The sequence below is a fragment of the Scomber japonicus genome, chromosome 20 (genome assembly GCF_027409825.1).
Source record: "Scomber japonicus isolate fScoJap1 chromosome 20, fScoJap1.pri, whole genome shotgun sequence".
Taxonomy (NCBI): Eukaryota; Metazoa; Chordata; class Actinopteri; order Scombriformes; family Scombridae; genus Scomber; species Scomber japonicus.
This window is the reverse complement of record NC_070597.1, coordinates 23,527,169-23,552,488: the sequence shown is the minus strand read 5'-3', so window position 1 is coordinate 23,552,488 and position 25,320 is coordinate 23,527,169. Positions and strand designations below refer to the sequence as shown.

The following is a 25,320-nucleotide window of genomic DNA, read 5'->3' as shown; positions in this document are numbered from 1 at the left end:
ACAAATATAATATTAACATTGAATGTGATTGCCTTAGGAACACTGGTAAAAATCAATGTTTAATGAGTTTGATATTCGTGTACCTGTGAGTCTGTTCTTGGCCACGCTAAGCTCAGTGAGCGTCCTCTGCAGGTCATCTCCTCTCCTGTTGGAGTCAGACAACTGTTCCTCCAGCTTCTTTATCTGGCTGTCTGAGGAGGTCTGCAGCACAACAGAGACACAAGTTCTGTTACAGCTTGACGTTAATGGTTTGTTAGAAATCTAACTCTTGTCCAAATGACTAACTTCCTGACCTTGGCTTTCGTCAGACTGTCCAGTGAAGCAGACAGCTCGTCCACCTCCATCCTCAGCTTCTGTTTCTCCTTCTCCAGTTTGGCCCTGGCCCGCTGCAGAGCCTCGCACTGGTCGCTCAGCTCCACCATGGCATCACTGTGGCGTTTCCTCAGCATCACGGCCAGTGCTTCAGACTGGACAGAGGTCTCCTCCAGGTCTCGCCTCAGACGCTGGAGCTCGGCCTCTCGCTTCTTGTTCACCTCTATCTGTTAATCACAATCACAAGCATCTCTGTAGACTGAGCTCTCAGCAGAATCAGACTAAATATGCAATGCAGCTATGTGCTTGCTGAAAAACAAAACGTAATTATCCATCTCTGGCAATAGTGCTTGTTGCCTGGCAACCTTACTGCTCTAGCACGCAACTCCCCATAAAACCAACAATTATCAGTTTACATCTCTGTACGGAGAGTGGTATTAATCTTCTCATCTAAGTCTTGGAAAGAAATTTAATATGTGTTTTTCCCATTCCTTAAGGGATGAAAAGTGTGTGTGTGTGTGTGTGTGTGTGTGTGTGTGTGTGTGTGTATGTGTGTGTGTGCATGTGTGTGTGTGTTTCTGTTAGAATGTGTGTAGTTTACCTGCGAGGCGGTGACCCCCCCTTCTTCCTCCAGTCGGTCAGTGAGATCATCCAGTTCTCTGGATAGATCTGCTCTCTGCTTCTCCACCTGCCAAACATAAGCCAGTTCAAAAGTCTACACGTGTTCAAATGTACTAGAATCTTCCAAGATGTTGTATGTCAGGATACAGGAGATTCATGTTAATGTAAAATTGTAAAATCTGATATTAAAGTTTAAATGGACAGTGAGATAAACCGGCAAAGGACTGCTTTGTTCATCTATTTTGACCCTAAAGGAGTCCCACCTCCTTGGACAGGATATGTAACCACCAGGGGATCAGCTTGACTGACAGCTCACAATAGGAAGTGATCTTTCTAGAGGTCAGCGGTCAGGAGAATAGCTTGTATGCAGTCAGAGCAATACAGGGGTTAACTGCTGTCACATAGTCTAAATATTATCTATAAGATTCTCTTTCCTGTGTATGTGATTCAGTGCTTCCTTCACTGCCAAATATCCTATAAAGTCGAGCCCGGGTTCTTTCAGTCTTTAACAAGCTAAGAAATATATGGTCTATACTGAAAATCACCTTAAAGCTGTATTTTTCTTGTCAACACATGGCAGTACTGTAACTGCTTGCATAGTAACTGCTTGCATAACAAGTAACACAACAGTGACATTTTATGGCCTTATAAAAATGTTACGGCTAAGATGTTAGCATTTACAGCTGCCTATTTACACAGCTAGCAGACCAATGATAGCATTCATATAGAGTTGTGCTTTTCCAATATTCACTCTTTTTTAAACTGTTTTTGGTTTCCACAAACTTCAGAGAGGAATATCTACCTTTTCAGCAGGTAAATGCTCCACTGTGTACTAAAAAAATATAAAAGGCTTGTGAGGTTGCTATCAGAGCTAACCTGTTAGCAAACTACTGCCTGGTGGTTGTCTGCTACACACCTAGCAGACATGAAGTAATTTATTTAGTCATGTTTCTGGCCACTTCACAAATGTAAATCTAATATTCACTCACTTTTAGCTGTTTCATCTCCAACTCATGAGAAAAACTATGTATTTCAATCCTAAATTACTAAACTTTCCGCTACATTCATGTGCTAATAGCTAACTTTTTGATCACTTTTATCTGTCTCCTGTTTGGTGCTCAGCAAGTCTTTTTTTATTTGCTATTGTTCCCTGTGGCTTGAAATGAGTTTAATCAGAGTGGTGATGCTGAACCAAACAATAAATAATACAATAAATAATAATAAATAGTATTACTACAGTATAGTAATGTTAACCAAAACAATTAGTTAAAAGACGCTAAAAAGCTCTATTTAACTGGGAAAGGCAAAGTTGTATGATCATTTTCTGTTGATTTGACACTACGGTTGACCCCTTCAAGATGACACACGGTTAATATAAATTATTGATTAGTGCAACTTTAACTAAAAACTAAATGGAGGTCAGAACATGTATATGAGCTTTAAATGTATTATTACATATATTAATTGTTAATACTACACAAAGACCTTGAACTTTAACTTTACTCATGAAGTCATATCATATATCAGATGTAATTTTTAAACAGTGGCTAACAATAGTAATAGTTTTAGAATAAGAATTATCACTATTATTAATTCTGTACCTACTTTCATGGATTTATAGTGAGCGTTTTATATACTGTATATATTTAATACTTCATGGATAAAATACACCTGGGATTGTTTTTAATATATGTATGATTTTATTGTAATATAATACTGGCTATCCACACTGTAAAGATAGAAATAGCTACAGGCAATCACCCTCAAAATCAACACTGTCTCCATCAATTTAATGGAACCTGATATCATATAAAACACATGTAAAACTTCATAAGCTACATCAAAAGAAATACAAAATACATGTGTTGCATAGAAATTCAAAACAAATATGTAAAGCTGCAAAAATGGTATGATGTATGAGTGATAAACTCCTTCTCACGCTCAAACAGAGAACAGCACACATGGGGAGAATTTATAATGTCGGGGCCATTACACACACAAACAGCCAGCGCCCTGGAGTTAAAAGCACTCGTTGTTTTTACACCGATCTTTTACAGCTGCCTTAAAGACAGCCGTAGATGTTGAGACTGGTCTGTAAAAAGCTGCAGTCAGGCCTCCCTGATAGCATCAATGAGCCACAACCGTCAACGCACCTCAGGCACAACAAGGGAAAACAGATGATACTCATTGGGGGCCTCCTCCTCCTTCTAGCCCTCTGCCCCCAGCCCCACCCTCTGTGTCTACAACCTGGCTGTGTGTGAGGGGTTCACTCAACGCTCTCCTCCGCACTACTGACTGAGTCAACAGCTCCTCCGGATCAGCACCACCCGACCCCACTCACTCCCATTTACTTGCTAATGGAGGGTCAGCGCACCCTAAAGTTGCCCGGTGGAGGTAGAAGGGAGATTCATCTTGGTTTGTACAAGAGTGTGATGGAGTAGTGGAGTAGTGGAGTAGTAGATGGAGAGTGTGTCCAGTATGTGCACACATGCTTTCTTGTATCCTGTCAGTCTGTGCATGTCCTCAGCTTCCTGTATGATGGAGGTCCTTTCTTGAACATATCTACACTACAACAGAGTTCATTATGGAACTAACATTTTAATTTAATGCTGGTGACCAACAGTAAATGTGTACTGTCACATCCAAACAATTGGTTTAGATGAAGCCCATAACTTAAAGAAGGCATCATTTTAATAAAATTACTAATTGACACAATTACTAAAACTGAAAGTTCATTTTGTATGAAAATTACACACAAGAATACATAAGTCTATTTGAGTTCAGTCTTCCTCTGTGTACCACTAAAATATGTAGAGAAAGAACTCTTAACAAGGTCTCAAAAAGTCAAGGTTTGGTACTGTATAAGTGGTATTCAGGTAACATAAGGGTTGAGTAGTTAAAGGGTTGTTTCACCCTAATCATGAGCAAAAAAAGTCACATGTTTAGTGGTATCTAACTGCAGATACAGTTGTTTGGGCAATGAAATCTGTAATCAGAGTAACCAATACAATGTTCCTGGATACTCATCCACTGTATTCTGTTGGAGGCAGAAATCTCAGAGGTGCCAATGAAATTACAGCTATATGCATGGCTAGTTTTTCATTCATTTCGATGAACTAACCCTTTAATGACAACATTTTGACTTTGTGATCAGTCACTTAATGGATTGTTATAGCAGGACTGCTGATCTGCTGCTCCTGGAGGTACCAAGGTCAAAGTGGAAGCTCAGAGGGGATAGAGCCTTTTCTGTAGCTGCTCCTAAATTATGGAACGAGCTTCCTTTAAATATTAGACAAGCGTCCTCAATGCCCATTTTTAAAACTCGTTTTAAAACCCATTTTTATTCCTTGGATTCTAACCATGCATGAGACTCTGCTCCTGTTTTAGTGTTTTATGGTTTGTTTGTTTGTTTGTTTGTTTTTATTGTTTTATTGTTTTTAATTCGTTTTAAAAACAATAAACAATTATTTTAGTATTTATTTCCTGTTAATTGTTTTATGTTCCTGTGTTGTTTTATCTATTTATGTACAGCACTTTGTTTCAGCTGTGGTTGTTTTTGAGTTGAGAGACTAATCAATATTTTTGTATTAACAATGGATCAAATGACTATGTGTTATGTGAAAAAGGTCGCTCATAGTGACATACCCACAGAGATTTGTGACTATCTGCAGTTCCCTCAACTCTACTGACTGTTTTAGCATTTTTTAACTCATTGTCTTCACTGTTTTGATTGAGTCTCACCAGTCTCATCATTAGCCTTGTTTCCAGCAGCAACAGGCAGCTGTTTTCAGTGTGATGAACCCACTTTACACCACTTGTTCTTCACCAAACAGCAAACAACTCCACATGAATGCTAACGTGGTTGTGTAAACAGGCAATACTTTGCTAATGCTAACCTGAGTATCAACTATCAACAAGACCGTATCATGTTAAAAGTGTGTTATATCAAACTTTTCCATAAAATCTCTCTTTAGTTTGAGTTTAAATGGAAACTTTTTGGTAATAACTGAGTGTTTCAGAGACTTTCCCATCTTGTCAAAACTGATGTCATAACTGTGTTTTCTTACAGATCACATCCTTTTTTATCACTATTAGTGTGTTTGCTTGTTGTGTGTGTGTTCCTTAGAGAGTGAGAGACTCTACTGTACATGTGTGCATCTGTGTGTGTCTATGTGTGTGTGAACCGGCTGGCATTCCATTTGGGAGAAGATCCTTCGGAAAATAGCGCTGTCTGTCAGCCTCTATCTGCAGATGATATCTCCTGTGCACGACCTGAGGAGCTGAGCCTAACAATAGCCAGCCTGTCTGCTGCAGAGGTATGTCGTATTTGAGCTCCTCTGAAGACGCAGGCTGCCGAACAGATAAAGACCCGCATGTCACTGCTTGCCTCTTTCACCGCTCTGTGGCTTTTTGGGGGGTGAAGCGAGGAGGGGGGGAAGGGGAAGGAGAAGGGGGGGTACCATCAGAAATACCACCCAGAGTGGGGAGAAGTGTTCAAAACACGCCCTCAGGCCCGCTGTCACTCTATTCAACACTCTGGGTGAAATATGTACCTTCACATTTCTGCCTTTACCTACTGTAACATGGAAACTCTCAGTCTTTTTAAGAGGGGCGACCAGATTCTACAACTTAAATACACACACACACACACACACACACACACACACACACACACACATGCTTTAAGAGCGTCTTGTCTGAAACAACAAGCACTTAAAGTGCCCACCTTGAGAGATTAGCGTCATATAAACCAGGGATGCTGTCTGAAAAAGCTTTTATGTTATCAAGAATCTGTCTTCTGTGGTGAAAAGGAAGGTCCCGTTCTTCCGATTTGCTTCAAGGAGCAGGGCGAGGGGGATTACAAGAAACAGAAGGTGCACTAGTGTATGTGTATGGGTGTGTATGTGTGTGTGTAGAGAGTGAAAGATTGGGAAAAAATAAGAAATAAAGAGGAAAAAGGATGTTGGGGCTCCCTCTACGCCTCTGGGGTTACCCTGTATGTTAATCAGAAACACAAGGTCTCTCCCCCCTTGAGTTTATTATCACAGGTGCAGATGGTTTGGGGTGACCAGAGGCGCAGCAGCACCGACACACGTACCCCACCGGCTGCCAACACATCAGCAAAAAACTTTTTTTTTTCGCCTTTCTTTTTAAATTTTTTTATGTTCCTCACAGTCCCACAAACAGCTCTCAACACCACAGACAGCAGAGCTCATTCCACAGCTGCTGGCATCTTCTTATCTAACCCTGCAGCCTGACACATATTTTAAAGCTCATCTGCTCTTTGTTTAGGGAGAGGAGAGAAGAGTGTCTTTATGTTACACAGTGACTTATAGATGTGTATATATACCATACCTTCGCTCTCATGGCCCGCTCTGCCTCCAGCTCCTCCTCCAGCTCTTCGATGCGCGCCTGGAAGAGAGACAAGAGAGGGTAAGGGTTCACGATGAGATGGATTCGGAAAGAAGAAGAAAAATAACAGTCACTGAAATATAAAATACGAGCAGAACATCGGAGGTGGAGCTGTTACCCTCTGGTTTTCACAGTGCCTATATCATTCAGACAGAGAACACACGGGGCGTCATCTCCGCACATTGTTTGCTATTTCAGGGCAGCTCTTGTGTGGTGAGGCCCGCTTCATGCGCTCTGCTTTTACCCCAGGGGATTTGACAACGCCTCTGGCTTTTTCCTCAGGTAGCAATTTAGAGAAAGAATGTCTGTAGCCACCGTCATTATCTGTATTCTGACCCAGGGCTGGTTTGCTATGTCTGGTCAGCGAGACAAAAAAGCATCAACGGCGTTTTCCTGACATTCAAAGAAACTGTTTTATGTTTTTTGGTTTTCCTTTTTGGGTTTGAAATTCCTGGCTGATGTTTTCCAGAAGCAGCATCACAATCTGAATTTACAATGCAGGAGTTATCATAATCTGCTCATAATGATCATAACTCATTCATTATCAGTATGAACTATGTTTTATGTTGTAAGTGATGCTGCTATCTTTGCCTGGACACTCCTGTAAAAAGACCTTGCTGCTTAAATACAGTCATAAAAGTTGTATACGTGACATAAAAAGTTAAATAAAATATTAAATAATTAAATTTTACATATTTCTACATGTTGATATCATTCAAACGTGCATTTAAATTGTTTAAAAATGTGTTTATGTCATCAATTTATGACATTGTTATTCTGCTATACTGTCTTTAATGCATGTTATATAAAGTTCGATAAAGGTTTAATAAATGCACTTATAGCTGCTTGTAACTACTTTATAATGTTTGATAAACAATCCATTACTTGTTTATTAACTGCTTGTAAATGCTGAATAGTGGGGTTATGATAAAATGTTAATAACATGGTTGTAAAGCAGAAACTGACTAAACTAAAACATTTCATTTTATTTCCCAAGGTGTTATTAACGTGTTATTAACAGTTTATACACCTTAAAGATGTTTAATAGGAGGTGTACTAAATGTTTATAACCAACATTTAAAACACTTGATAAGTGTCCTAGCTGCTTATAACTACGTTATAATGCTTCGTAAGCAATTCAGTACTTGTTTATTCACTGCTTATGAAAGCTGACTAGTGGCATTATGATAAAATGTTAACATGTTTGTAAGGCAGAAACCAAACTGAAAAATACAATATTATTTCCCATAGTGAACAAAAAGACACTGATGCTGAACTATAAATAAAAGTTCTGGTAATGTAACTAATGACATTTACTCAAATACAGCAATAAAGTAAAAGTTAAGATGCTAATTAAGATTTTACATACAAAACATAACATCTTACAAAATATGATGCAGTGTTACATATTAAAAGACCCAACAGCATGTAAAGTAGTTCAATTTAGCCCCATCTAATGCAATTTAGCTCTAGTTACATGCTACTTACACATGAATACATTTGTAATAGTGATCAAATAACAATCTATAACAGTATACAACACTCATAGGCGCCTTTTTGAAATAATTTTCAATCCAGGATTTTGGCTTGTAATGGATATTTTGATGTTGCTACATTGAATCAAGTAAAGGGTGTAAAAACTTCCTATAATAATAACAATATTTTTATAACCACTTGTGTGACACATACAAAGCTGCACCTGAAGTGTGACCACATCCTCTAAATATTATTTTAATTGGCCTCTGCTAAGACACTCAAATCAATCATTGTGATGAAACATAACTAAATCAACCGCAGCACATTTTCTGTTAGCCTCCTCTCTCCACTCATCTCATGCCAAAGCCGCGTTTTGTACCGCTAATAAAAATTTATTGCTGCTTTCTCAACATGGCTGCATCCCACCAAGTTGTGTCATGTTGTGGCGCTATCTCCAGCTTCTATCTGTGTCTCTATCTGTGTCAGGAAGTGTGTCTGACATGGCGTGCAGCCCAGGGCCATTCACAGCCAACAACACCTACACTCACTGATGTGGTGAAAGTCATTCAGCAGCTACATGGCACTCAAAGCTCCCCAGAAAGACAAGTTAGGGTAAAATAAGCACATATGGGCAATGAATTATCTTGCAGTAGTGCTATATTTGATTCATTATCAATGAAAGAGGACTTAATGAGAATACTTATCTTAAAAATTCAGACATCCATAAAAAATAACATAAAATAATCAGCTGCTTTTCTCAACTTTTTTTTTTAAAGGTTAAGCTTAAACTGAAAGAAGGGAATAAAATGACTCACATGCCAGCGCAGGACCTCTGCAGAGAGAACAGCCATGGTGAGGCAGCAGCAGCCCAACTGACTGACTGACTGACTGAGTGTCCCCCCCACACACACACTCTCTCACACACACACACACACACATTCAGCCACACACATACACACACACACACACACACACACACACACACACACACACACATACAGAAACACTGTTGATCCCCTAAGGCATTTTACTGTCCACACCCCCTTATGCATGCACAGCCTCTTTCTCCCTTTCTCTCTCTCTCTCTCTCACACACACACACACACACACACACACACACACACTGTTATCCACTCACATATCTGTTTCTTGTTAAATTTCTGCTTTCCACAGCCTCAAACCAGCCTCAAAATAAATATTGTGGCTCTAATACAATTGTAGAAAACATAGTGTACTAACAGTGTGGAGAGCTAGACTGCATGGGCAAATGCAATTTGGACTATTTATCTATGGCAGGAAGAGTTTATGTATTGATTTTATAAACACTTGTGCACTTTTCTAAATGAAATTTACTTTAAATTATCCCGCACCGACTTTTCTTCTCTGGAGCGCTAACGGAGCAATGTGAGGGAAATAACAAAATTTGCCCATCATTGCCGAGAATGGTTGGCGGGTTTGATCTCCATAATTGTATGTGCTTAAAGTTTTAGCTTTCTTTTCCCCCCGTCTGCACTCTAAAAACCATCATAATTGTCGATAAATTACAATCAGATGTGGCCTCAAAGCTGATGTCTCCTAGTTTTTATCAGAGGGGATAGGCAGCGGCGTGGGCAGTTATATCCTGTGAGATCTCCCCAGTCGGTCATAGGGGGGGGAAAAACAAGAGCCAAACATTGCGAGCCCTGCCTCTGCACCAGCTGAGGTTTTTCAGACCCCCTGCTGATGCAAGTCCACCATACTGTCCACACATGCTCGCATAATTCAGGTCCCTGCATCAATGCTGGAATCTGCTTTGTTCTTTTAAATGCCTTCAGATGGCAGTGTACGACTTCCAGCGGCAAATCATGATTGTTTGATTGGCTGGAGAGATCGCCAGGTGACGACATGTCCGTTTGACCTGGTCAAAGCCTTGCGATGTAGGTGATGACGCAGGTTAAATCAGCGGTATCGGAAATGACGTGATGCCTGCTCAGCACATGTGCGTGTTTTACAAGAGAGATAAAGACATTTTAATATGCTAGATAAGCTTTAACCATCACCCGTGGCCTTTAAATAAGACTGGAAATGGCGGCCAAGGACGTTGTAACTACAGTGAACATTGCTGCATTATAAAAACGCATTATACATTTTGTACTTTTTGTACTAAGCACCACTATACTGTTGTCACATATAAGTCATCAGTAGATTTATTGGGTTAATTTAGCAGTCTGTAATGATTTAGTACCACAAATGATAATGCAAATGGTAATGCTAGCTTGCAAACGCTAGCTTACTCATGCTAGCGTGGTTACTAGCTAACCATCATTTCCGGTAAGTGCGCAATGGACGTGTTTGATTTGTTGAAATTTGCACACTGCACAATTAAGTACATAGCGTACACAGTGTACTACAGAAGTATGTGATTTGAGACACAGTACTGGTCGACAGTCTTGCTAGCAGCTCTGTGCGATTGTACTTAGGCAAAGTGGCACTCTAACATCATCATGTTCACAATAACCATACTAATATGCTAAATATAATCAGGCATGATTTTTACAATGTTCACCAAGTCAGTTGAGTCACTAAGCATGTTAACATTGTCCAATTAGCATGAAACACAAAGTACAGCTGAGACTGATGGGAATGTTACTAGTTTTGCACGTATCTGGACAAAGTTATGATGGCGAGATGAAAAGTCAGGAGATAACAAAAGTTATTGCAACAATTGGACCAAATTTTATATTAATTTATCCAATAGTTGTTGACATGTCTCACTGAAAAACAGAAATGTCAACCTGCAGGGGGCACCAATGAAAAAGTCAGAGCATCACCAAGATTATGCTTCATCCTCTGGGGACCATGAGTATCTGTAACAAATTTAATGGCAATCCATCATATAGTTGTTGAGATATTTCAGTTTGGAAACACTTTGTGGTCCAATCGACTGACATCACCATTCTGAGAAATATGCATAACATATTTTAACACCAGCTGAAAGTTGTGAGGACAGTTAGTCAATTGCAGAAAGTATTTGGCACACAAACCAAATCAGGGCGTGGACCTTTACTGTGGCTGATGTTGTCTGGGATTGTCTTCTCTCATTAGAGAATAACTTGTTCCCATTCCAGGCCATTTTACAATTTAGCTAACACACCACTCAAGTAAGTAGCTAATGCTCAATGTGAAGGGTTCAATGTGTGTGAGAACATGTTTATACTGAATTAAAGGAATAGGTCAACTTCCATAAGATCAAGATCCATACCACTTTAGTGTCTGCGGAAGCAGTGTGAAATAGCTAGCCTGACTCACTAATTATCACGTTGTATCTCGTTTGATCTGTACTCACAAACACGAATATAAAAACAACAATTTGTGGTTTTAAGGGAAGTTACTGTAACTATTTCTTGATGAATGGTTATCCAAGAATTCCAGCTGTTTCTTCCTGATTCCAGTTTTTATGCTAAGCTAGGCTAACCACGCCCTGGCTCACAGAGATTGTCACTCTTTTAATCTCAACCTCTGCAAGGAGGTGAATAAGCATATTTCCAAAATATTGAACAATTTCTTGTAACTTATGAGGGGGATATTTTTTTTTTTTTTTTTTTTTTTTTTTTTTACTGTAGAGTAGTATTTAAGAAAGAGATAAACAAATGACAAAGTTCCACTTCATAAGTTTTCACTGCAGTGTGAAAGCTATCAAGCAAATATTTTAACCTCCTGCTTGAGTTGACCTGAAGGAAGAAAAAGCTTTCTCTTGCGAGCAAGTACAGACACTTCTCTAGTCTGCATATACTAGATTGTGTTTTAAAAATTGATATTTTCTGAAGCACATGTAAGGTAAGGTAAGGTAAGGTAAGGTAAAACTTTGATGTCCCTGTAGTGCTATTTGGTTTACAGCCAGTAGTCAATGAATACACAAACAATGACAACACTAAAATGGCATAAATGTACAGCATACATCCCACAGAACACCCAACAACATTCAAGACAGAGCAACTTGACCTGGCAATCAGTGCCCATTAAGACCAGCTATAGCAGATGGAACAAAGGAATATCTATACCTGTTAGTGCAGCATTTGGGAAAGCTAAACCTTCGCCCTGAGGGAAGCAGCTGAAACTCAGTATGTAAAGGGTGCAGTGGTTCAGACACAATGAGCCGAGCCTTAAATATGAGCTTCTCTTCATGTAGCTGTTGAAGATTTTTTTAGGCTAACACCAGTAATCTTACAACACAGTCCGACCAGCTTTTCCAGTTTCTTCTTATTTTGAAGACTAAGATTACCAAACCAGCAAATTACATTAAAACATAGAACAGATTCAATAAAAGCAGAATAAAACATTAAAACTGTGCAACTTCCTTAAAAAAACAAAACAAGCGCTGGTTAACCTTTTTATATAGGCCATCAGAATTTGCATCAAACTTCAGCTTATCATCCAGGACAGTACCCAGATATTTATAGTGCTGCACTGACATCACCGACTCTCCATTAATCACACAGGGTGCAAGAGGGGGGCTCCTCCGAAAATCCACAAACATCTCCTTGGTTTTAGCCACATTTATCAGGAGGTCACACCAGTCAACGAATTCATCCAGTACTGGGCCATGGTTTTGTTCAGAACCATGAGGAAGACTAACTATATCTGTCATCCGTGTACTTAAGGATGAAACAAGATGCATTTTTACTCCAACATTCATTAGTATGTAGCACAAATAAAAGAGAGGACAGAACACAGCCCTGTGGGGATCCAGTGGAAGTAAAAACATGCAAAACTTGAAAAAAGCTGCACTAATCAATGTTTTCATATTAATAGTGGAAAAATGATTATGAGTAATATAAAAGTGGTTGCTCGTGGTAATAAATCTACAGATTCATCACTATACTCTACATTTCCCCTCAGCTATGTGGAGTGTTTTAATATCTTTCAGCCCATTGTTTTGGTTTCAGTTCAATATACGACATCAACAATGTTTCCAGCCACAACTGGCAACTTGTCGGATGGTTAGAAAGAGTCCAAATGAGGATTCGAATCACTTGTGCAGTATAGTTCATTCATTGTCTGTTGTAGTTTGTTCACTGGTTGGACAATTTTGTTTAATTATTCACTTAACATATTGAATTTTACTTTATTTTATATATTCTATTTATTCTATGTTGTAGCTACTTAAATGTTACTATTTACTGTCTTTACTATTTTCCTATCATTACAATGTTTATTTTCCATCTTACAGTATTTTTTTTTTCTTATTTTTTTTACATGTTTTTATGTTTTATCCTTTTAATATAAAGCATTTGGTGTATGCAATTTATTTGTTGTAAAGCACAATGACCTGCATTTCTTGCCATACAAATAAAGTTATAATAATAATTATTATTATTAGTATTATCATTATTATTGTTATACTACTGCTACCATTATATGTTTTATCATGTTACCAGTTCAGTAGATGTTTCATTCTGTTTTTGCTTCAACCTGTTTCCTTGACTTCAGTGCAAAACTAGGCTTGTAAAATTGCTGTTTATAAGGTTATAGCTGTGGCTTCCACTGTCTTTTAATACGCTTTTAATGAGGAACTAACATACTGTGTAACATCACTGAGCTGACAACAGTACTCTCAGTGAGGGGCGCTCCACTGTTAAAAGCTACTGATCTGTTTGGTGACCATGGTGATACAGTACAGTAAGTTCATTTATAAGATTCAATGTTGAAAGCCTCTACTCCAAATGAATGCTAATGTGATATGTGTGTGCTGAATGTGTAAATATGTTTTCTAACTGTTTCTGGAAAGGGATGTTTATATCACTAGACAAAATCTGTAACACCTCCAGTCAAACATCTGGAATAAACCAAACAGCCAGCAGGGTGAGACTGAACTTTATCTTTTCAGAACCTGATGACCCTTTACAGCACACTTGTAGTCCATAACAGCTTTATGGCCATGTAATAAAACCACTAAGAGTATGGGGCAGTTGTAAGAAAGTAACCATGAGGATTGCAGGCCTGTGACCCTCTAAACACTCCCTTTGAGCAAACTGCTTTGAATTGCAGTACACTAGAGAGGGAGAGGCGGCTTCATCACAAGATGGACAAAGCTATCTCTTTGATTAAAGTTTGTAGACATATTCATGTGACCTTTACGTCAAAAACCAGACTTGAGTGGGTGGCAGACAAATTGGTCCGTCCACTCAGCTGGCCTGCTCGTCCACCTGCATTTTCATCAGTAGGAGGACACATACACACACACACGCATACACACAAACATGTGTACACACACATATAAAGGCCTCATTGTGAGATAGGGAGAATGCCAAAGCTACAGTAAATGTGAAAACATGTCCACCCTCAAAGATGCACGGATCGCCTTTCACTCCTCCGATCAGAGACAAAGAGGCTATTTATTTTTCCCTCGGCGAACCTCTGGACGAAACATCAGGTTCCCAGAGGCATCATCAGAGTGAGGGGGTAACACCTGAAACTTTGGAATCACAATCTCCCAATGTCTCTCTATCTCTTTCTCTTTCTGAATCCTTCTCTCGCTCTTTGTCGCACTCAGAAGCTTTACAAAACACTTTATCTGCTACATGCACCAGTGACACAGATAAAAGCTCTCAGACTTGCTTGATTCTAACTGGATGACACAGTAAGATACACAAGAAAAGCCTCAGAATAAACTTCTTCTGCTCAGAGGAAGACACAGTAAATAGAGCGTTAAAACCAATATAATCTAAATAAATAATGCTGTCTTAATCTCAATTATTAAGGCCTTTCAAAAATCCCAAAGATGGCCTTTTAAATGGCAATGTCTTTAGTGGTTGGCCGGTCATTGCTGTGGTGATTTTCCACATGCATTTCCCAAAAATGACTTCTTAATAATCACTGTGGCCAATGTGGATTTTTCCTTAGTCTTGTGGCAATTTAAGATTCAGTCAGTGGCACTCTTTTGTTCCACTGTTTAGGCCTCAGTGGTTCTAACCAGTATACCAGTCATGGTCACTGATAACTCCATGAAGCTGTGGGTTTCTCCACATGCAGAAGTGGTGTAACAGAGGCTCTGGTAAGAATGAGACTCAGTATCCAAACTGTTTGGAGGGTCTTGTCTTTTCTGATTTATGTTTCCCAAATCAAAAACACATGCTCTTACAGGAGCTGCATGACTGGCTAACTACTGTACTAGTAGTAACTGAGCTTTACTTCCAAGACCAAACATTGCAATAGCTAACAATATTTATTTATATGAGGTTATAGTTTGTGTTAGAAAAAGCATTGTTCAAGACTGACACATCAACTGTGTAGAAGACAACTACTAGAGTTAAGAGGCACGTTAGCAGCTAGTCCTGCTCTGTATTAGATTTGGTGTCCAATACATAAATATATTGTTTCAAGATAGCCTATGTATGTAACACAAAAATCTGTAACCACTTGTCCAAATGACATGTTTTCTTATGATACTGTACACTAGGTATATTCAGCCCTCCATTTCAAAAACATTGCTGCTCCTTGATTTCCATGTTTTCCATTTTTTTGTATCATTACATGCTGCTGAATTCGCAGTATCCATATATCTGTGTATTTATGTATGTAGCCTTCTGTGGGGTTATCATATTTGTACGCATCAGATGTTAAACAGTAATAAAAAGTCAGTCGTTGAAAGGGTTTTCAACCAACCCATTGAGCTAACGTTCTTCTAGCTAGCTATCAAAAATACGCTACCCTCAAAATCAATGGTCACTGACTAAGAAGCCTTTGTTTGTCTACTTCTATATGAACTCAAGGAACTCTTGTGTCAAATATTAGCATACATTTCAAATGGTAAATGCTCCACTGTAATTGGAAACATGCAGTGCTGCTATGTAAAGCCTAAGAGGTTTAGCACTGTATCTTAGAGATGTTTAGCAAGGAGTCAACTGAGTCAATAGCTAGCTTAACTGTAGGTTTGTTTAAGTAATTTGCAGTGACAATATAATCTCATTGAAATCTGAACATACAAAACATTTTGTTTATTATTATTTTTTTGTTTCTTGAGTACACGCTTTTACATGTCCACACCAACAGCTCAACAGACTCAACAGCTGAGGTTGTTCATATCAGGCTTGATATATACTTGGATGGTTTAGAGCTGTCTAGAAATAAAGACATTTTGTATGGAAAATTATCAAATGTACCTACATTTTGAAAGGGTTGCTCACACTGCCAACAACTGGATAGTTTGTTGCCATGATAATCCTTGCAACCTCTTTAAATGAGATTAGCAGAAGATGTAAAATCATACTATCAGTCATATCTATATCATTCACATAAATCTGTATGCTTTCGTTCTGCCTATTTCTGTTTGTGTTTCACTGTCAGTGCCCTGGTACGCTGGCTCCCTGACAGGATTTATTGGCACATCTAAATGGAACAGATCCATTGATATTGTTATTAGTTACACCTGTGTTTTTCCTGCTCTTACAAGTCCAAACGTCTGACATGAGAGGAATCTATATCGGCTAGGACAGGTTCACTATGTGATAACGTTCCATCACCGAAGGATAAAGGAGAGGCAACACAATCTCTTGTTGAGAAATACTGTTTGGAGTGTTGAGCAACCAAGCATAAATCAATTTTATAGGGCTCCGGAGTTAAGTAAAATCATCACAACTGGAGTTTTTAGTTCTTCCACATTCAGCAAAACACTACCTTACCACCATAAAAAAGTTTCCAACTGCTGGACTTCATCAACAATTGACATCATCAGAAATGAATTAATAAGTAAATGGACAATAAAGTTACAACCACATAACACACCACATGTTAAGAAATGATATCATTCTAGCTATTTGTTGTATACAGTATTGTACTATCAGCATCTTCAGCATCACACCACATCCTTTTTAACTTTCATGTTGTCTTTGGGTCAATTTTGACAACAGGAATTAACTAAAAACGAGGTATAGTTTCTTTAAATGAGGCCTTTTTACCATAATTTCCAAAAAAATAACGTGTAAAACATGTGGCAATAAGTTGAAATGAAGTTAAAAAGGCTAAAAAGGTCTAACACAGAATTGGGTAATAATTTATACCATATGCTTTATAAACAGTCAAACCAGACCAGGTCCATTTTGACCCAGGAGGACAAACGGTAATAAAAGTGTAAGCATATACTGAATACAAAAAATGGATGTGACTTCCAGTTGGTCATCACCCATTGGTTTGTGTACTTGTGTTTTGAACATGGATATACTATAAGTGCTGGATATGGTGCCTCTGCTCTGCCTTGCTGCAACATGCACTAATGGTTTCGCAGCAAAAAAATCCCCCTGATTTGTGGTTTTATATTTGTAAAACTTTCCTTGAGCCGAGAAAAGTGATTCATTCATTCGATCGTATGGATAATTTAATGACACTGAGCAAAACAAATTGAAGCATGTAAAAAAGTAAAAAAGAAGCCTATGTAAATAAGTATAAGTAAGTATAAGCAGTAAGTAGTAGAAGTAATAAAAACTTATCATAAGTAAGCATGGTAGGTAGAGTTGGTCCGACCAGCGGTGAGATGTCATCAGGTAGGTTTGATTGATCAAAGATGCTAGCAAAGCAACAGAGTAGATAAAATAACAGCAGAAACATCTGATAGGTCAATCTACTGTTTCTTTAGATGTTACAGTTACAGCTGAAAATGACAACAGAAAGAAACAAGTTTGCACATATATCCGCAATTCAATCAACTGCCAGTTGTCTACCCGGAAGCAACTGTTGTAGTTAGCACAATGCCACGATGATTCAATCTATTCGTGAACTGATGCCATTGTAGACAAAGGATAATACCAGCTGCGATATAGATATCAATCAGATGAAGCACATAAATGAAACATTAAGTCGTTTATTCCAACATCAACACATCCTCTGACGTGTAAACTTCAAAATGAGAAACAGAACTGAATGTTTGAGTCTTAAAATAAGAGAGAACTGCTGCTGACTCCAGCATCTGCTCCTAGTCACACCATCGGAGGAGGGACGCAGCAGATGGTTATCAGTTTGGATGGAGGTGGTATGTTTTAACCATCTCGTGACAGGCATGGAGCTGTGGAGTGACTGCTCCAATCACAGAGCAGAGCCCAGCAGCTCTGTTGAAAGGCAGGAATGCATCTTTCTGCTGTTCTGTGAGCTACAGCTGAGTTTCCTGCATGACCTTATAGAAAACCAACCTCTAGTCATGTGCTGGAGGTTCCACATAAACGCTGCAGGTTGTCATTCCAATTAAATAGCCTATTATACGGTTTTACTTATCAGTTACTGTTCTTGGTTTCAAATTAAAACTGAAACCCCCAAAACTTATTGACAGTGTTACTTTAATGGCTTTTCCTGGAATGTGTCCTGTATATCCTCACATGTAACTATCACTCCTCCTGTGCTGTTGATGATCTGCATTGATTAACCCTGAAAGCCAGCTGCAGGCTGAGCAAGATTTCATCAAGGAACCCGTATTGGATGAGACATGCATAATTGCGCAGGCCTTTGAAATTTTTCACTGCATCTCTCAAATTAGAGAATGCAGATGGAAGGCACGTACCAGACCTGACTACCAAGCAATCCCTTAGACCAATAATGAACGTGCTGACCTTGTATTAAAGTTCTTTCTAAATGAACTATTTTTGTATTGTTTTGTATTCAGTATGGGTATAAACTAACTCAAAGCTGATGTTAGAGGTGGCATGATTACATAGATAGTCAATGGAAAATGAGATTACATGTGAATTCACACAGGACAGCACGAACTGACACAAAGATGCATCCACATGAGTTGAAAATGTTTCAACTTGGCCAAAAAAAAAAAACTTGAAAATTGTGTATATCCCATGTGGCAGAAATTCTCATTTTCTATCCCAGCACAACATGGAATTAGTAACCTGGTCTAATATTCAATTTCACTCATCCTTGACACCATATTTGCACTCTCCTTCTTTAGTATACAGTATTGCCATTTTGCTGATGCAAAGTCTTCGCCATACCCCAAATACCATCACAGAGACATATACACACCCGATGAATATCATGTATACTGTACAATCAGCAGTCTGACCTGCAGCTCTTTGCTCTTCCTCTGCAGCCCGATGTTGAGGGCCTCCTCTGCTTCTAGCTTGGAGCTGGTACTGGTGATCTCCAGGTCCTTCCTTCAGAGAGAAAAGGCATGATTATGAGCTAAAATTATATTACCCAAACAAATCCACACAGGTCAAAAATCATCACTTTTTCTTCACACAATTTCAACAAGCCCAATTTGAAATCCAAATTAATACTTTGTGCACAACCATAGTTTAATGAATACAAGTTTGAACTGGATTTATACTTCACACAAAGGGTTAATGGCAGTCCCACTATAAATACCTAAAGGCACAGATTTAGATTTATAGTTTACTGTCAGATTTCCCCTTGATACACCACCACACTAGATGAATGTAATATAACTCACAGTTATATCCCTCACAGTCAATCTCTGTTGGCACATCACAAACTTGTAGGAGCTAACAGTCCAAATTGACCAATCACAGCTCGAACAGTCTTCACAGGATATAACTGTATAGTAGCTACCATGTAACCCATTAAAGAGATAATTCACATATTTTTCAAGTGGGGTTTTAGGTGATACTTGTATGTAATACTCAGTGTATTTCCTGTTGCAGCCCCCAATTTTAACCACTTCTTTTAAAAAAGGCTTATTTGAAGTGAATGCTATATTTGGAATATTTTAAGCACTTTACCTTGCTGTCAGACAGTGGTTTCCTTTGGCACTACATTTTCTCAACCACAGAACTTCCGTATTCCTACGCATGTCATGTACTGTATTACGCCTTAGATCAGCTGTTTGGGTCAGAAAGTGCTGTTGCGGTGTAATACAGCACAGTACAGGAATGTATGACGTATGTGCGGAGTTTGTATTCACATTTATCCGCTGACAGTAGAAAGTTTCTCTGTGCTCATTGAAAAGGTCATTTTAAATTATGCCTACAAGCAGGATTTGTGACATCACTAGTTTTGAAGTAAGTTAATGTGGAAACTCGAAGCCTCCAGTGCACAAACACTGAGAACAGACTTTATAATGTAGAAGGAGACATCTTGTATCCAGCTGTTAAAGATTCGGGAATTTTTAATAAGTGGCTGTAATTTAATGGAATGATACTTTTTTGGGTGGAAAAACATTGTTATATGTCTTTCTACATGTCTGGAGGGGATTTCTAAGTTAATTTAAACTTTTGCTTAACTTGACACTTGTCTTGAGCAAATTAGCTTCGAGCTACTAGCAGCAATGACAGTGTCTTGCTACAAGTCTGAGGAAGACCTTTCTCAATTAAATTAAATTCCTCCTGAGGCATATTCAGTAAATTCAGTGTTTTTCAAGACCTGCAGATACTCTACAATGTAGTTTCATAGAATTGAAGGAGTTGAGGTGAGTGACAGTTTTTATATTTGCTCCCGTTATAGACAGTTTGAAAAACACAGCATCTTAGCAACCAGGTGAGTGACTCACTTTATTAGTGATCACAGTGAAAGAGGGTCATGTAACAACTGATGCCAAAGACAGCAGATTTTATCTTCATAATGCACATCATATTGTTCAGTTATTTGTGTGTGTGTGTGTGTGTGTGTGTGTGTGTGTGTGTGTGTGTGTGTTTTATGGCAGTTGCTTCTTGTCTTCAGTTGATTATTGCTGCAAGGTAAACCACAGTGAATTATTCCATTTGCTCTCATATTACTGAAGACAGATTGCAACATGTTGGGGTGTCAGCGAGTGCCTGTGGGGGCATTCACCTCAAAGACGAGACAACTGGACCGCGGAGCAGCTATATAACATATATTACAGCCTCCCAGGGTCCAAGCTGCTCTGCCTCAGGACAGCAGCATCATATCAAAATGTCAAGAAATCCATCAGTGTGTCTTCTTCCCCGGGGTTAATATGATATGATCAGGGCGGTTGGAAGAGCTACTGACAGACGTTGTCACATGAGTTAAAGTGGGGGTAGAATTCTTTCACCATGTTTTTTCTCTTGGGTTTTAAACCTTTATAGTCTACATCATAGTTGGCATAAATGTATACTTGTAGTTAGTTACTAGACCCGTCCTTTAAGACTTTATTACATGTTACAGAGAATTCTACAGAATTTGATCTGAACTTCAATAAACTGCATCATAACATGCTCATATTTACAAAACCAATCTGTTATCATTAATAAGAAAAACAAACTAAAAGAAAAGGGGCAAAAAACCGATTTGACATTTTGACCAATAATCTTTAAAAGCATAAAAGCATTACTAGCAAATGAACCTTTGACCAACCTTTTGATGAGGTCTTCTAGCCCATTCCTCATCTTCTCCATCTCTCCAAGACTCTCCTGAGTGGATCTGCTATCACCTTCCAGCTTCCTCCTGCTCTTTTCTAGCTCACCACGCTGACGGCGTTCCTGATCCAGCTGGTACTCCAACTGAACGTCAGTGACGTCACCGGAAAGGCCAAAGACATAAGATATGGTGATAACCATAGGTTCAAGATCGGGGTCAGATGTTTTCTGAGGTTTTGAAGGCTACAGACTGACTATATTTGCCAATAGTGAAATATTTAGTGCCTGTAATCGATATCTTTTATATCGACTGTTGACCATATTCATTAGATTGGCCTTTTTGGGGCAATTTTTATGCATGAAATTACATGTTTTCACACTCACTGGCAAACAGGGTTACAATTAAGTCAAATAACCTTGAGTTTCCATGATTTAAACATTACTACAGTATTTCATGTGTGCTTCTGTTGGTTTCCAGGGTTTGACCAACACATCAGTTTATCAATACAATAATTAGACTTTATTTGATAGATTTAAGGTTCAAATAGAAGAAGAAATACTTCATATTATAATTATGAACAATAGATAAACCAAATATGTGGTTACCTCTTCAGCTTGCATCTGTAGCTTGGTGTTCTGTTTGGTCAGCAGGTTCACCTTCTCCTCTTCGCTCTGCAGGTCCTCGATGGCCTGCTGCTGGGGTAAAACAAGATGTCTAAGCCTGTGCTTCATATATGTCCTTAAAATCACTTCATCATCCTTCATCACACTGCCTCACATCCATCTGTCTGCCACATTGAGGTTGGGAAAGATAAGGAGTCATTTGGTTTTATCTGACGGATCGGTTGTTTTATCTCTGTCTTTCGGTCCAAAAGTGTTGCAACACTAAACCAAACAGTGACTCTGCGCCTAAACTCACTGCAACAGCTGTAAGACCTCTTATAATGTCAAGATGATCCATCTTCCCCCTATTTTTCTCTTTGTATTCCAAACTAAATCCATAATCTGAGACATGTTCAACAAATAATAGGAAGATAATGAAGCTTGATGCTAAATTGTTCCCACAGATTACACAACGACACCGACTGCTACTGTTGGTTGAAACATCTGGGAGAAATTAGCCAACAAGGGCCTCTTATAGCTGCCATAGCTTACGATGAGGTTGTCGAGGGTTAAGATTTCTTTCGATTTCAAAGCATCTGCTCCACTTTAGAAAGCACAGTTCACAGTGTGTCTGATGGGGAGCACATTTATCATGAGTGCCACTTTTGGCAGCTCCACAGGCCATATGGTTCTGTTTTCATAAAATGATGTTTCGGCCCCAGTCGAGCAGCGAGCGAGGCATCAACTCTGTAGTCTGATAAATGTAGCGAGGCTATCCATTACGCTAATAAACAATCATCGATAAAGCCAAAAAGCATGACATATCATTTAAGTATGTGTGTAGTTTACGCAGCCTACACAAAGCCTGACATGAATCTTTATCTTACCTGACTTCAGACATTGAAACGATAAGGAATTTGAAGGAGGGATGAGTGTAAATATAAGAATTTGGAACTAGTTTGACAGTACAATCCCCAACTCAAAGTCCACTCACTAGCTTTTCCTAGAGCTTCTAGGATATAGCATGGGTTTCATCTGCAAGTTTGTGGATTAATTGGAACTAGAATAAATTTAAGTTTAAGTCTTAAGATTTAAGACTTTTACTTGCAGTATTAAATGGCATATTATGTGCAACTTCAAAGTCAAGCACAGTGTGTGAAGTTTGAGTTTTAACCTTAATTTGAGTCCACAGAGAAGTTTTAAGGAGCTTACAGGTCAACAGAACCACTGAGCAAACTCCATTTAGAGATGAAGACCATGTGGTATGGTTGAAAGCTCCGTAACAAATGGGTAAGGGGACCTTGAGTTGGGATTGTCTTCGGGAATTGTAATTTCTTTATACTGCTGATTGTTTCGATTACGGTGATCGTCAACAGTGGATCAAGCTAAGCTTAATTTAAAGGGAAATTCCACAATTTTTACACATGAAGACCATGTGATACGGTTGAAAGCCCCAGAATTAGTAAATGGACCTTGAGTTGGGATTGTCTTTATCAAGCTTATTATAATTTCTTCATACTGCTGGTTACTGTGACCATCAACAACCGATCAACTAATGCTTCATTTAAACCACCATTTTTACAAAAGAAGGCTAGTTTACTCACAATGGGGAGTACGACTTAATCTTGGATAACTTGCTGGATTATCAGGGCTACCTCAGTTCGGGCTCAGAGACTACAAAACAGTCTGTTTTATAAACTGGAAACGATATGATACGATACGCAATACTTTAATGTCACTGTAGGGAAATTTGTCTTGGACTCAAAGGCTAGCTCCACAGTTACAGTAAAACAAACTATATATGAACAAAAGAGCACCAGCTGTTTCAATCACAACAACACATTGTACATAACAAAATATTGCACTCATCCCCATGATAAAACACATGCACACCCATGATAAAACACATGCACACCCATGATAAAACACATGCACATTGCTCGTCGTAACACATATTGCACACACAGTAGTAAGAAATATATATGTGTGGGTAAATGCTCTGCTGGGTAAAATATGTTATCGTTTTCTATAATGGGTAATGTAGGATCCAGTATTTGACCATTGTTTTTTCAACCCTATCTCTGGCAAGTTCCCCAACTTTACTTCAGTGAAATACTAAATCACTGGAGTGGCCATTTAATACTGTACATTGCATATCCTGTATATCATGAACCTTTACAACGCTCACTGTACTCTCACCTCACTGAGCTCCACCAGATGTTCTTTCTCTTTTCTGAGCTTCTGCACCGCCTCGTCCTTCTGAAAGAGATGATCTGACAGCCTCCTCACCTCGCTGTCCGATGACTAGAGAGAGAAAAAGAAAAAGATAAAGTCATCATATTAGATAACTGACTTTCTGCAAAGTATCATTCTCCTGCACATGCTAGATTTTGTGTCTATCCAGCCATCCACCATGGCTTGTGAAAACAGTTTCATTCTGAAGGCTTGGACTTTGCAGCCGCACCGTAAAACAATTATCTCCTGTCATGACAGAAACAGATGTCATGAATTTGCCTCTTTCTTGTGGACATCAAAGCTTTTCGATTTGCATGCGGATTCCTGGTTCCTATTGAAGACATGGAGACCTAATGAGACAAGTGTGAAAGTTCAGAATGCGTCGAGGCATTGGACTGTAAATGTGAGCCAGCAGACTGGGATATATGGTGGTGGTGTCAATTTGTATGCCTGTTCTTTAGAAAAGGGTCACAAATATCCATATGGGGTAAATTTCAGAACAGACAGATGATTGAATTCAGCTTAAAACTTTTGCTCCTTTCGTTCAAACACATCATGTCCAATCATAATAACTGATATGAAAACATACCACAAACATTAGACATCCTTACATCATTTTTTTTTTCAAAGCTCTGTGTCAACTCTGCTATAAAACAAGCCCGGTCTTGTTGCATTCACTGTGCTGGAGTCCTCTCACAGTTCTCTCTTACATTATCTTTACCACACAAGAGGAGATCAGCCAAAGAAACCCTCATAATAAATAGAGGATGTGTTTAAAAAACAAGCTCTAAAATCAGATTGAATTAATCAGGGTAAATTTGTAGTGGCTGAATCAACACCATCCTACACCGTTTTCTTTCCATTGAGACACACAGTGATGTAAGTACAGTACATTCTTGTGGCATTCTTGAACAAAGATAGCATCTTAATCCTATAATACACCTCAGTGAGACAGATAAAGGGGTTTTGGTGAGGGGCTGTAATGGAGATGTTAGAGCAGCCTTAGCCAGTGTCTACACAGAGGAGACGGCTCTTCATAACAACAGAGAAAAAACTTCTTCTCCGATAAGAGTTCAAGTAGGATTCAGTAAGAAATGTGACCTGAGATTTATATCACAGAAATAGGTTAAAGTGAGACAGATAGCTGTTCTATAATGTTTGAGTAAAAAACCCACTCATCTTGGTGAGTGTTAGGGTTACAGATTGTACACAAATGGACTAAACTTGCAATTGTTTTTGTTGTGTGGTAATTGGGTCAAAACTGTATAACCTACAGTAGCTAACGGAAACATTTTTAATTATCATGTTACTTGTTACTGATACACTACACTACACTACGCTTTTACACCCACTCATTTTTGGAGAAAAAACA

At 38.8% G+C, this 25,320-nt stretch overlaps 1 protein-coding gene across 1 annotated transcript in view; it reads right to left on the bottom strand.

The window, feature by feature from the left end:
• Positions 1–25,320, bottom strand: part of LOC128381177 (putative uncharacterized protein MYH16) — a 35,577-nt gene that overhangs the window by 6,274 nt on the left and 3,983 nt on the right. The window contains exons 3-10 of the mRNA XM_053341125.1: positions 23,913–24,017; positions 21,717–21,803; positions 21,109–21,254; positions 18,857–18,947; positions 6,289–6,345; positions 914–1,000; positions 294–539; positions 84–201 (exon numbers count right to left, since the gene is read on the bottom strand). Of these exons, the coding sequence (XP_053197100.1) occupies positions 84–201; positions 294–539; positions 914–1,000; positions 6,289–6,345; positions 18,857–18,947; positions 21,109–21,254; positions 21,717–21,803; positions 23,913–24,017 (937 nt within the window). The remainder of the gene's footprint in view (positions 1–83; positions 202–293; positions 540–913; positions 1,001–6,288; positions 6,346–18,856; positions 18,948–21,108; positions 21,255–21,716; positions 21,804–23,912; positions 24,018–25,320) is intronic.